At 35.7% G+C, this 14,843-nt stretch overlaps 1 protein-coding gene across 1 annotated transcript in view; it reads left to right on the top strand.

The window, feature by feature from the left end:
- Positions 1-8,983: 8,983 nt before the first annotated feature.
- The window catches only part of LOC136035414 (uncharacterized), a 91,043-nt gene continuing 85,183 nt past the window's right edge, over positions 8,984-14,843 (top strand). The window contains exons 1-2 of the mRNA XM_065717207.1: positions 8,984-9,113; positions 11,404-11,545. Of these exons, the coding sequence (XP_065573279.1) occupies positions 9,112-9,113; positions 11,404-11,545 (144 nt within the window). The 5' untranslated portion in view covers positions 8,984-9,111. The remainder of the gene's footprint in view (positions 9,114-11,403; positions 11,546-14,843) is intronic.

Genomic DNA, 14,843 nt, shown 5'->3' with positions numbered 1-14,843 from the left:
AAAAGAAAATAATAGTTTAAATCTTTTTGGTTTTTTCTCACTAGTTCTTGGGGTATTGCTGAGATGTCTTATTGGCAATCATCATACGCACAGTGTTTTTTATTTAATCTTAAGGCAACATTTAGTTTTTAAACATAATGGTCAAATTGCGTAATTGTGGGGGGGGGGGCGACCAACGCAATAGCCATAGAGATTCAGTTACAAGACCCTTCAGCTATGCCGAAGGGTCTAAATGGCTATCTTAAATTTGACTGGAAGTACTTAGAAAAATATGAGCTTAAGAGGAGGGCTAATTGCCCTCCAATTACTTTTGACTTTTAAAAAGGGTACTGGAACGTTTAATTTCCAATCAAATTAGCTGCTTTTTAAATATCAATAATAGTATTAGCTATGATAGAGCAGCGCTGCCTATGATATTGCTGATATACCATTTAATACTTGCATGCGTATACTTTTTTGATTAATTGCAACTCCCCCTAAATGATTCAGCCTAATTCCCCCAGTGTCATTAGTTACAGTAAACTTGGAAGTAGTATCAAAAGTATACGCACAGTTTCTTCTGGCTAGTTCAAAATCCGTCACGACTTGCATTGAAATGTGTAACTTAATAATGTAAGCCGTTAGTATGATATAGCTTTGTCACCCTGTTGACTATCTAAATGATCATAGTATCACCTTAATACCCTTAGCTTGTTTAGTAACAATAGCTGTAGTAGCAGTAGTAGCATTAGTAACAGTATGCAAGTAGCACCTTTTTTTCAACATCCCTTACAATACAAGATTAAATTTTTAACTTATTACCAACAACCGGTCCTGAAGCATTTCTGACACGATCTCTTGACAACTTATGTGGGCATATTGTGTTTTGATTTCAATACAATTACAATATTGTCCAAACTTTTCGCCTTAATACCCTCAGATTTATTAGCAGTAGTAGTAGCACCAACAGTTATAATAGTAGCAGAAGCAGTGGTATTATAATGCAAATATTGTCTTTTTGTTAGTTCAACATCGCCCACAACAAGCGTTGTAAGTTTTAATTTCACATACGACTGTTCCTAAGACATTGCTGCTATGCCCTTTTGACAACCTGCTCACGGATGGCAGATTGTTATCTGTACAACAAAAATTTTCAGAAATATTCTCTGAAAGAATCACATTCGTACCCTAAAGTATAGTTCTAATAGTAGTCACAACAGTAGTATTACTGCTCAACTTAATGCAATTAGCCATTGCCATGACATTTTCGATTTGCTCTTTTGATAACCTGAAAATTCATATATTACTTTAAATTTTCATCGTAATGCTTTTAACTTTACAAGTACTTGCGATAGAAGTAGTAGTTAGAGTAATAATAATAATAGTAGTAGAACTAGTAAACGTTGCAGTAGTAGTAGTATTAGTAGTAGTGTGCACATATTGTCTTTTGGTCAATTTATCTTTCCCTTTAAGTATCATCTGAAAGTTCAAATTTAGTTCACAAATCAATTGTTGAGATACGCTCTTTTGAGAATCTAAATGCACGCAGTGTCTTTTGCTAGTTCGAATTAGCCATCAATATTCTCTCAAATTTTACATTCATAGACTTAGCCTTGACAGTACTACTATCACAGTAGTTTCGGTAGTAGTAGAAGTAGAAGCAGTGCTAGTGTTGTATTCGTAGTAGTAGTAGCATCAATAGTATTAATAGCGATAGTAGCATGTGCATATTGCTTTTTGGTCAGTTGAACATGGCTTTCATGATACCCTGGAAGTCTCAACTTGACACGTTAAGCTGTTCCAAAAATATGGTTGTGCGCACTTTTGACACCCTTTTGACGTCCTTTTCACATTTATACTATAAGCCTTACAAGTTGTTGAAATGAAATAGTAGTTGGAGTAGTTTAGTAGAAGTAGTAGTATTAGCAAAAGCAGCGGTGGTATTAGTGTTAGTAGTGAAATGCATATATCACCTTTTTAGCAATTGATCTTCTCCATTAAGCATTCTCCAAAAGTTCCAGCTTAATACCTAAATCAATTCTTGAGATATGCCCTTTTGACAATCTGCATGCGCATAGTGTATTTTGATTTAGTTCAAAGCTCCCCCCAATATTCTGTCAAATTTTCACCTTCATACGTCTGGCCTTAATTATGCTAGTATCATAGTAGTAGTGGTAGTAGTAGGAACAGTATTAGCGGTAATAATTTGTTATTATTAATAATAACAGTAGTAACATCCTGATTAATAGCAGTAATAGCATGTATATTTTGCCTTTTGGTCAACTGAACACCCCACTCATGATACCTCTGAAGTTTTCTCTTGATACAATAAATCGCTTCAAAAATTTTGCTGATACGCCCGAAACAACAATCTGTATACACGTAGCATGTTTTGATTTAGTTCAATTTTCCCCTCAACATTTCCCAGATGTTTGTTTTTCAATTCCTTTAGCTCTAATAGTACTCTCTACAGAAGTAGTACTTTTTGTATTAGTATTGCTAGTAGTAATGGTACTTGTGGTAGCAGTAGAAGCAGCAGCAGTTGTAGTAGTAGGAGCGTGCAAATATTGCCTTTTTGGTTAATTGATCATCTCCCTTATCATTTCCAGATAATTCCAAAATAATATACTCAATCATTCCCGAGTTAAACCCTTTTGACAACCCATATACACATAACATGTTTTGGTTTAGTTCAACACTCCCCTCAACATTCCCTAAGAGACATATCTCGATGTCCTTTGTATTTTGGAAATTAGAAGTCAAAAATGCATATTTTTCCTGAACAACATATACTATATGTAAAGAATGAACATATTGCGTGACTTACAGCCCTTGTTCTAAGGCCTCGGGGAGGGGGTTGTTGTTGACATCCCCCTACGCACATCCCACCTTTCAACAATGCCGGAAAAATTCATATCTCAAACTTTGTTTGGATGTTCGCTTTGGGAAATGATGGGCTTAAGGGGGGGTTGCTCTCAAATCACTTTGATTCTTTAAAAGGGCGCTAAAACTTCCAATTTAAAATCAAATGAGACCCATCTGAATTTGATATGACTGCCCATTACATAAAAACATTTTATTCCCCTAGGGCATAACTTAAGACCCTTGCACCAGGGCTGTGGGGGTTGTATTAAGTCTAGAGGCATTGTTTTATGTTCTTTGGACTATTGTAAACAAAATTGCCGCCGCACAGTTTTAATCAGATATGTTTGGTGAAAAGAAAGCTAGTTGGGTGGGGGCTAGTTGACCTCCATCACTTTTGTCTCTTAAAAGGGAACTAGAAATTCCAATTTCAACCAAAAGAGCTACCTCTAAAGCTTATACAGCCATCCTATTCTATAGGAACTTTAAATGCCCCAGGAAGATAGCTTACAACTCTCGCTCTCAGGTTCTAGTGGTTTTCATCAACCCCAAAAGCCTTGTTATATGATCTTCAGACTATTTTTATTAAAATGGCTGTCAAAAACTTCTACTGGATTCATCTTGGGAAAACACGAGGTGTGTGTGTGTGGGGGGGGGTAGCTGTGCTCTGATCAAGTTCACTTTAAAAGGGCACTAGAACTTCTGATTACCAATCCAATTAGTCCCTTTCATACCATATACGACCACTAGACATTCTATAAGAACCTTATATGCCCCCAGGATATAACTTACGGCCCTTGCCCAAGGAGCTCTAGGGGGAGGGGGGTATATTCCCCATTGACATAATGTTCCAACCCTTCAACCACGATGAACAAAATAACTATCTCCAAATATTGATTGGAGGTTTTAAGAGAAATGATAAGTGTGGAGGGGAGGGGCTCGTTGATCTCAAACCCCTTTAACTCTTAAAAAGGGCACTATAACTTCCAATTTGAGATCAAATGAGCCTCATCTGAACTTTATACAACCACCCATTCCTTAATAACCTTACATGCCCCCAGGCCATGACTTACAACCCTGTCACAAGGGTGCTGGGGGTTGTGTCAGCCCTAGAGGCAATTTTATATGCTCCTTGGTCTATTCTGAGCAAAATCGCTATATCACAACTGTGGTAAGGAGCGACCCGGCTCAATAGTAAACGAAACTCTAAAAATGAAATTTTGATACTAAGAGATACATCAAAAGAATCGGCTGTTTATGCTGATTTTAAGTATATAAGTTTCATCAAATTTGGTCTTCGTCATCAAAAGTTATGAGCCTGAGAAATTTGCCTTATTTTGGAAAATAGGCGGAAATGCCCCCTAAAAGTCACAGAACGTTAACGAAAATCACACCATCGCATTCAGCGCATCAGAAAACCTTACTGTAAAAGTTTCAAGCTCCTATCTACCAAAATGTGGAACTTCGTATTTTTTGCCAGAAGATCGATCACGGGTGCGTGTTTATTTGTTTTTTTTTTTTGTTTTTTCCCCAGGGGTCATCATATCGACCGAGTAGTCCTAGAATGTCGCAAGAGGGCTCATTCTAACGGAAATTAAAAGTGCTTTTGCTCTTTTTAAGTGACCAAAAGAATTGCAGGGCAACTAGACCCCTTCCTACGCTCATTTTCTCCAAAGGTCAACGGATCAAAATTTTTAGATAGCCATTATGTTCAGCATAGTCGACAACCATAATAAATATGTCTTTGGGAAGACTTGCTCCCCCACAGTCCCCAGGGGAGGGGCTTTTTTGTTTTTCCCCAGGGGTCATCGTATCGACCGAGTGGTCCTAGAATGTCGCAAGAGGGCTCATTCTAACGGAAATTAAAAGTGCTAGTGCCCTTTTTAAGTGACCAAAAGAATTGCAGGGCAACTAGACCCCTTCCTACGCTCATTTTTTCCCAAAGTCAACGGATCAAAATTTTTAGATAGCCATTATGTTCAGCATAGTCGACAACCATAATAAATATGTCTTTGGGAAGACTTGCTCCCCCACAGTCCCCAGGGGAGGGGCTGCAAGTTACAAACTTTGACCAATGTTTACATACAGTAATGGTTATTGGGAAGTGTAAAAAAGTTTTTCAGTGGGATTATTTTGGGTTGGGGGATTGAGGGGAGGGGGCTATGTTGGGATAACTTTCCTTGGAGGAATATGTCATGGGGGAAGAGAAATTCAATAAAGGGGGCGCAGTATTTTCTAGCATTATTATAAAAAAAACAATGAAAAAATAAATATGAAAAAGTTTTTTCAACTAAAAGTAAGGAGCAGCATTAAAAATTAAAACTAACAGAGATTATTACGCACATGAGGGTTTCATCTCCTCCTAGATACCTCGCTCTTTACGCTAAAGTATTTTTAGTAATTTCAACAATTTATTTTACTTCCTTTCTGATTCAGGGATCATTCTTATAGAGTTGGGACAAAATTTAAGCTTTAGTGTAAAGAGTGAGGCATTAACGAGGGGACAAACCCATAATAAAAATGTAAGTATATAAAAGTTTGTTACGTAAGTTAATTCTTAAGTTACATATATTTTTTTCTAACAAAACGTTCGTTAAAATTAAAGGTTCTAGTTGCCTTTTCAAGTAACCCAAAAATTCGAGGTCAATTAGGCCTCCTCCACCACCCCTTTTTCTCAAAATCGTCTGATCAAAACTAAGAGAAAGCCATTTAGCCAAAAAAGAATTAATATGCAAATTTAGAATGTGCGGAGAGCCAAAATCAAACATGCATTAATTCAAAAATGTTCAGAAATTAAATTAAAAAAAAACTAGTTTTTTTAACTGAAAGTAAGGAGCCACATTAAAAGTAAAACGAACAGAAATTACTCCGTGTATGAAAGGGCTGCTCCCTTCTCAACGCCCCACTCTTTACGCTAAAGTTTTTTACTGTTTAATAACGTAGAATTGAGAGAAAGAGTCAAACTTTAGCGTAAAGAGCGGGACGTTGAGAAGGGAGCAGCCCTTTTCATACATGGAGTAATTTCTGTTCGTTTTAAGTTTTAATATGGCTCCTTATTTTCAGTTAAAAAAACTAGTTTTTATTTATTTAATTTTCAACCAAATGAGCCTACTTTAAAGTTTATAGAGCCATCCCTTCCATAAGAACCTAAATGCCCCCGGGGCATTTAAATGACCATTTAAACGTAGGTTTAAACGACGTGTGTGTGTGCGGGAAGGGGGGGGATAGCCGCCCTCCGATCACTTTGACTCTTAAAAAAGACGCTAGAGCTTCTGATTATGAATCCAGTGAGCCCCTTTCAAAGTAAATAACTTACAACCCTTGCCCTAACAGCTCTGGGGGGAGGGGTTGTCATCCTCAAAGACATAATTTCTAGACCTTTCAACTATTTTGAATAAAATGGCTGTCTCAAAATTTTAATCGGAAATGTTTGGGGAAATGATATGCGTGAGGGGGTGGCATTTACCCTCTGATCACTTTTGACTACTAAAAAGGGCACTATTCCTCTCAATTTTTAATCAAATGAAAAATTTTAGAAGTTTATATGACAACACTTTCTATACAAACTTTATATGCACCCAGCGCATAACTTACAACACTTGCCAAGAAGGCTGTGTGGGGGGGGATTGTGGTCCTCAAAGACATAATTTCCAGACCTTTCAACTACGCTGAACAAAATGGCCATCTAAAAAATTCGATCGGAAGTGTTTGGGGAAATGAATGACGTGAGGGGGGTATTTGCCCTCCGATCACTTTTGTCTATTAAACAGGGCACTAGCCATCTCAATTTCCAATTGGATGAGCCCTTTTTGAAGTTTCTGTGACCACTCCTTCTGTACGAAGCGCCCTAATCTAAAACCCAGAATAAATAATAGATAAATAATACATTTTGCCAACATCGTTTTTACTTAAGCTACGCTATGGCCCTGCCTATGACTGAGCAAATTTTCTCAGGCTCATAACGTTTAATGGTTAACATTAAACCTAATGAATTTGAAGTATCTTGAACAAGCATCAAAATTTATTTTTTTGATGTGTATATTGTTATCATGACTGTTTCTTAGAGTTTCGGTTACTATTGAACCGCGTCGCTCCTTACTTGTAGTTCGTTACCACGAACTGTTTGAAAAAAGATTATTTTCAAACAGTTTGCTCAATTAGTTTAATTTTTCAATTCGTTCAATTTTTCAAATAGTCCATTTTTCAATTAGTTTGTTTCATGCAATCTTTCATTGTCGTATGTAAAATATTATAAATACCTAACTAAAAATTACAACAATAGTCAAATGTCAAATATTCTAAAATAGCAACTAGGGAACTCTGCGATAAAAATGAAAAACCTAGTAATTTTTTTGGGAATACATAACCATGGTATAGTAAAGACTGTTACTTACACCTACAACACTTAATTCAAAATTTTAAGGCCCACAATAATTACCAAAATTTTAGGTCAATCCTAAAGACAGGAAATGGAGTGACAGATTCAACAAAAATCCCAAACAGAAATCGGTAATAGCAATAGAAGGCTGCACTTTGAGACGAAAGGGGCACACGTCCCTTTTTAAGTCTCTAATTGCTTGCATTTAATATTATAAGAAGAGATTGTGACAGAAACAGGGATCCTTCCAATGTATTAAGCCCTGTTCTGTTTTACTTTTACTTCAATTATCAACTTGCTTGAAGAAACGGAGCTTTCTAGTCAAACGATAAACATAGCCTGAAGAAATGAAAGCCCGACGGGGAAGACCTCACATCGCAAACATAGAGTATAAAACTCAAGCTGCTTTGGTTTTCTTCCTTTTTCGCCCGAAACTAGGATCATGAACATCGGTGCAAAATGTAGAGTCATCTTTGTCAATCTGAGGTCTATAATTTTGGTAAGAACTGCAGTGGTTAGACCGTGAAACTTTCCCACAGTATAAAAAAAACATAAAAAAGCTGCGTAAAAAATGGAACTAAACCAAGTCGTCATCATAACTCTTGGAATCCTCTTATATCGTCAGAACTACCTTTGCTAATGCAAGGTAAAAGGCAAAAAAAAGGTAAAGGATACGGCATTAGACTTTACAGTCCCTACCGGCGGTGCTGATCTCCGTTTCTTGGCCCTTCAGCCAGGAAGCGCAATGGGGGGATTTGGAGCCAGCCATCCTGTGCTTTCGCACACCCTTCCTGTTTACCTTCCCCATATTTCTCCAGGTACCCATTTAGAGCTGGGTCGACTCTGGCTAAGCTTACAGAGTCACGCCCCAATGCAAGGTGGGGAGCTATAAATATGATGACTGATGGGAATATTCTTCAAGATGTTTGTACTTCTTCGTAGCGATGACACCGGGGAGAGACATAAACAAAACTTAGCCGAGATTTTGCTCTCAGACAAACCAAATAACTTGAAATAAGTACCAAACACAGGATATTCTTTTATACAAGAAAGAAATCAATACCTATAAATTTACAAACTGGTCACCAGCACTACATTTCCGGTAAGAATACCTGAACCCAGAGCATGTATGTATAGCTACAAACAAGCATGTGACTTCAAATTAGCAATTAAAGATAATTGGTTAAAAAATAGCCTCTGGCGCGGGAGTTGAAGCCAAGATTTTCTGGGGAATAACAGTTATTTCTACCCCTAGACCATCATGAATACATGGTGGTCATTTCCTTGCTTTTTAACTCATTTATTTACTGTTGACTTTACTGTTCTCTGCAAGTCAAACAGCTTGAAATGATAAACAACCATAGGATATTTATAAAGCGGCAAATTTTTCTTCAAAATGTTCTGCACCAATATCATTCCAACTCCCCCCTCTCCGAACTTTATCCCAAGAAGATCTCTCCTTCCTCTCAACTTTCATTCTACCCCTCCGAAACTTCCTATAAAGCTTTTATCGTATACTCACCTCTCATCAGGGTACTTCGGTCATCAAAACCAAATACGAAATCAACTAACAAGGAACCTGAACTTTTTTTCATGAACCCGAACAATAATGAGCTTTATCCTAAAACTATTTTAGTGTAAATATTCTAATCGAAGCGACGTAACGTCAAGCATTGGCTGCTAATGAACAAGAATACTTATTTTATTGAAAGAAAGAGCCCCAAAGACGACGTATTTAATATCTTTCTATAGAGAACTATTGATAGGAGGACATATTTTAGAGATAAGAGAGTGTTTGATCACTGGTCCAGAATTAGTTGTTTGCAATAAAGCTTTATGAAACGTGCATTTCAGAATAGTTACTTGGATAAGACATTTCTTCCGATATAAAAATGTAAGACTTTTTTTTCTGAAATATTGTAACTGCTGATAAAGGGATTCTAAGGTCTTAGAAACCGATCAAATTTTGGCACCAGGAAAGTTTACTCTATTTACACCAGAATTAAATACACTATATGAAGCCTGTGCTTTGTGTATTTCAAGTCAAGTGATTTCACACATGCATAGCGTCTACGTGCAAGATATTCGGGAAAAAATAAAGAAAGAGGCAAAAACAGCATTTATTTGGAATTTAAGAAGTAACATTGTTTTAATGGAGTGAGGTGTGTTATTTGTTGTTCACGAAGAGGTCCTTAGAGGATAAGCGTGTGTTTTTCTCTTAAAAAAAAATTTATTAGCCGGGAGGCGTGTCTCCCTTAAAATAAAGGGTTTTTCTTCTAAAGATGACCTTGATTCAGAAATTATTGTCAATAAAAACTTCTACTCAAAACCAGAATTTTAATGTCTTCACCAATTTTCTAGTGATAGATCGTGAGTGAAGGAGTTTTTTTTACAGAATTTGAAATAAAAGAGAAATAAAAATGAAATGAAATAAAAGAAATTTCTGTAAAAAAAACTATTTAAGAAAAAACTTCTTCCATATAAAAGTTTCTTACTGAAAAGAAAAGAGCAATATTAAAACAAAATTTGACCAGAAATAAAGTCATATAACCCGTCAAACTAAAAACAGCCATAAATTAAAGTGAATAATGACATAAAGTTAAAGGCATATAAAAGCAGGGTAATAACCTCTTAAAATCCTCTAATTTCCAAAGGGTCATTTACCGTTTGGTGGGGATACAACTTCTTTAAAAGATCTTTTTTTTTTCATTATAACATTCAAAAAGTCAAACCTGCTCAAGTTTGCTCCAATTCTTTCTTTTTTGTATATCATATCTTATCTCTTTAAATGAGCCATAAGTGTATATTTATGTATGTGTTTATGTGTGTGTATGTGTTATGTTTATATATGTATGTATTTTTTCTTGGAAACGGCTCTGTATTTTTTTGGGAAAAGAGCGACTCTGGCCAGAAAAAAATTTAGACAGGTCACAAATTTGAAAATTCTTTAAGAGCTCTATTTTTGGAAAAATATTTGAAATATGTTTTATTTGTACTTTTTTTATTGTACAAATATGTACACATATTTGTGTACATTTTAAGAGCATAAATTGAATTAAGTAATTTTACCCCCAGGAGTAGTCGTATCTTTTTTAAGTATCTATGACGTGTGCAAAATTACTATAGATAATAAATGACTCTGGACAGCTAAAGGGAAAGGCACAGAAGAAGACATTTTTAAACAAGCACTAGCTGTACAAGTATACATAAAAATGTGATGAGGCCAAGAGACCGACCCAATACACATAAAATCATAATGGATGAAAATCAACAAGCTGGAACATTATTTGAGACAGGACCAGCCCGAGCAGCTAAAGCAGAGGGGGTTGAACAAATTGAAAAAACTTAAAAAAGTGATTAAAATCCAAAATTTCCATAATTCCCAAATGAATTGGTTTGCCTCTTTTTATGGCGTCACCTGCTCTCTGAACACGACTCTAGTGAGAATTGATGCATTACAATGGCTCCAGTTCCTATGGGATGCGGGGGAACAGTTACTTTCCCTATAGGAATTTTGAGAGCCATTGTAATTTACCACCAAAAGTACAAAAGAAAACAAAAATGGCAATTTTTAAGGCCAATTCAAAAAATTCGCTGCTTCATGGCAAATGTTATTGTTTGAGATTCCCTGCTTACTAAAGCCCGGCTCTAAGAGGCAATTATTAGCCTAATGTTCTGGATTTGTTCCTTTCCCAAGTAATTTTTGGAACTTATACTATTGATACTCATAGTATTGACTTCAAACCCTGCTCAGTCAGTATTTCGAACTTTATTGCGAAAAGAAATCGAAATCTTAGAGATCGTTTGAATCCAGCTTGAACCCTTTTTTTGCAAACTTACAAATGTTTAATAGAATATCTGAAGGTTATCTATCTATTCAGTAAATTTTTTATAAGATTAACTAAAGTATAGGAGATGAACTGTGACTTCCTCCAGCTAAAAATAATTCAAAATAAGCAAAAATGTTTATGGCTACTAGATACCAAGCGGACACATTCAATAAAGGGGGAAAAAGAATCAAATCACATCCAACTTCTCTAAATCACTATTTCAGGCACAAAATACAAAAGAATTTACTACTTTGAGAACAAGTCTCTCTTTCTTTCTAGAACTAATCTTAATGCCTGAATATGTTCATCTCTGTCTTAAGAAAACATCCTAAGTTACGAGCTGTTTATTTTCAGGGATAAGATGAATACAAAACAAAGCTCATCCAGCTCTTCTTCAGACGAGGAAGAAGATGAAAGTTTTGCTAAAGCATGCCTTAAAGCTCATAATGAGTATCGAGCTCTCCACAATGTGAAGTCCTTGAAGCTGAATAAAAAGGTAATTTATTCGAGAAAATAAATTGCAAGCAAATTTGCATGGGTGGTCCCAAAAAAGCTATCCCCATGAGATGACCAGGGCATAATTACCCCAATTTTTTATCCGTGAAGTTTGAGTTACAGGTAAGTTTTGAGGTATAAGAAACTCCCACAATCTAAAGAAATTAGTTGAGCCCTCTCCCCATTGCGAAGGTCGAAAATGTGTATGCCTATAGGCATTTCAGAGCTTAATTATTAGTTAAAGCATGATTCAGATTGAGGCACGTCCACTGTTTCAGTTTTTAGTAAAATTATGATTAAGTAAGGAATATTGGGAGGAGGAAATAATAAGAAACCTTAACGTGTGAACTCTACACGTTAGTTTTCACGAGACTAAGAGACTAAGGTACATTGTAATTTCCATACTGTACATATTCGATTAGCAAACATATAACTTCAAAATGCTGAAAAAAACACACAATTAAAATACAACAAAACAGTTTAAAATAAATTGGAACCAAAATTTTTCTATAGTTTCAGTAACGAACTGTCCGTTACAGAACCATCCTTGAAACTTGAAAAAAGCAATTAATAGAGGACGATGGAATTTGACGTATAGACCAGAAATATAGAAGAAGAAACAAGAAAATAAAGGATGTTTTTTTTTTTTTAATTCAGAGAGCCTGGTACTTTTTCTTAGCAAAGAATAGTCAATCCCCTTGCCCATGATTCCATAGATGACACAGACAGCCCCGAGGACAAGGCCTTTATATTATTAAATAAAAAAAAACGAGTTTTAACTGAAACTAAGGAGCAACATTAAAACTTGAAACGAACAGAAATTACTTCGTATATGAAAGGGGCTGCTTCCTCATCTACGCCCCGCTCTTTACGCTAAAGTTTGACTCTTTCTCTCAACTCTTCTTTTTAAAACAGTAAAAAACTTTAGCGCAAAGAGCGGGGCGTTGATGAGGAAGCAGCCCCTTTCATATACGAAGTAATTTCTGTTCGTTTTAAGTTTTAATGTCGCTCCTTAGTTTCAGTTTTAAAAAACTTGTTTTTTTTATTTAATTTCTGAACGTTTTTGAATCAATGCATGTTCTGACTTTGGCTCTTCGCAGAGGAATAATTAAAATAAAATTTGCATATTTATTTTTTTGGCTAAATGGCTTTCTCATAGTCTTGATCGAATGATTTTGAGAAAAAAGGAGCGGGGGAGGAAGCCTAGTTGCCCTTCGATTTTTTGGTTACTTAAAAAGGCAACTAGAACTTTTAGTTTTTTACGAATGTTTTTATTAGTAAAAGATATACGTAACTTATAAATTAGCTTACGTAACGAACTTTTGTATTCTCATGTTTTTATTACATATATGAGGGGTTCACCCCTGGTCAGTACCTCGCTCTTTACACTAAAGCTGAAATTTTGTCCCAATTCATTAAAAATGACCCCTGAATCACAAAAGCCGTAGAATAAATAGTTGAAATTTCTAAAAATACTTTAGCGTAAAGAGCGAGGTATTAGGAGGAGGTTAGCCCCTCATATAGGTAATAATTTCTGTTCGTTTTAAGTTTTAATGTTGCTCCTTACTTCCAGTTGAAAAAACTTTTTCATATTAATTTTTTCATTTTTTTTAAATAATGCTAGAAAATCCTGCGCTCCCTTCATGGAAATTTTCTTCCTTCATGACAAATTCCTCGATGGAAAGTTTTCCCAACATATCCCCCTCTTCTAAACCCCTCCCCCGACCAAAAAAAACCTGAAAACGTCTGTACACTTCCCAAAAAACATTATTATATATAACACTGGTCAAAGTTTGTAACTTGTAGCCCCTCCCACGGGGACTGTGGGGGAGTAAGTCGTCCCCAAAGACATAGTTATAAGGTTTTTCGACTACGCTGAATAAAATGGCTATCTCAGAATTTTGATCCGTTGACTTTGGGAAAATAATTAGCGTGGGAGGGGGGCTAGGTGCTCTCCAATTTTTTGGCTACTTAAAAAGGGCACTAGAACTTTTGATTTCCGTTAGAATGAGCCCTCTCGCAACATTCCAAGACCACTGGGTCGATACGATCACCCCTGGGAAAAAAAACAAAAAAAAACAAACAAATAAATACGCATCCGTGATCTGCCTTCTGGCAAAAAATACAAAATTCTACAGTATTGTAGATAGGAGCTTGAAACTTCTACAATAGGGTTCTCTGATACGCTGAATCTGAAGGTGTGATTTTCGTTAAGATTCTATGACTTTTAGGTGGTGTTTCTCCCTATTTTCTAAAATGAGACAAATTTTCTCAGGCTTGTAACTTTTGATGGATATAAGTAATCTTTCACTTATATCAGTTCATTACCACGAACTGTTTGATTCAGTTTGCCCAATCTTCATAAATACATTTTAGTAGGAAAGTTGTGCATGTCGTACCCTTTTCTCCTGGATTTGTACAAGGATGTCATGATCGAGTGGGGAAAGGACTCATAATTCAAACAACTCCCCCGTCCATCATTAATTTTATAGTAGATAAATTCTTAAAGCGTGTATTTCGCAAAAATTCATATCATCGGGGCTGTTAAAGTCCAATATGAAAAATTCTGCTGGGGCAGAAATGAGGTAAGTGCAATAGTTGCACTACTGATCAGTATATTCAGTGCAATAATTCCTAATCAGTGCAATAATTCCTGAATCAGTGTAAATAGAGACAAAGTCCTTCTAAAGTGTAATTAAATAAAAAAAAACTAGTTTTTTTAACTGAAAGTAAGGAGCGACATTAAAACTTAAAACGAATAGAAATTACTCCGTATATGAAATGGGTTGTCCCCTCCGCAGTTCCACGCTCTTTACGCTAAAGTTTGACTCTTTGCCACAATTCTACTTTTTAAAACAACTAAAAACTTTAGCGTAAAGAGCGTGGGACTGCGGAGGGGATTTCATATACGGAGTAATTTCTGTTCGTTTTAAGTTTTAATGTCGCTCCTTACTTTCAGTTAAAAAACTAGTTTTTTTTTATTTAATTTCTGAACGTTTTTGAATTAATGCATGTTTGATTTTGGCTCTCCGCACATAAATTATTGAAATGAAATTAGTATATTAATTTTTTTTTGGCTAAATGGCTTTCTCTTAGTTTTGATCAGACGACTTTGAGAAATAAGGGGTGGGGAAGGAGGCCTAGCTACCCTCCAATTTTTCGGTTACTTAAAAAGGCTACTATAACTTTTAATATTCAACGAACGTTTTTATTAGTAAAAAATATACGTAACTTAAGAATTAACTTACGTAACAAACTTTTATATTCTTATATTTTTATTATGTGTACGAGGGGGTTTG

The sequence above is a fragment of the Artemia franciscana genome, chromosome 14 (genome assembly GCF_032884065.1).
Source record: "Artemia franciscana chromosome 14, ASM3288406v1, whole genome shotgun sequence".
In the NCBI taxonomy this organism is placed as follows: Eukaryota; Metazoa; Arthropoda; class Branchiopoda; order Anostraca; family Artemiidae; genus Artemia; species Artemia franciscana.
Note: the sequence above shows the minus strand (reverse complement) of the source record. Positions and strands in the feature narration are given on the sequence as shown.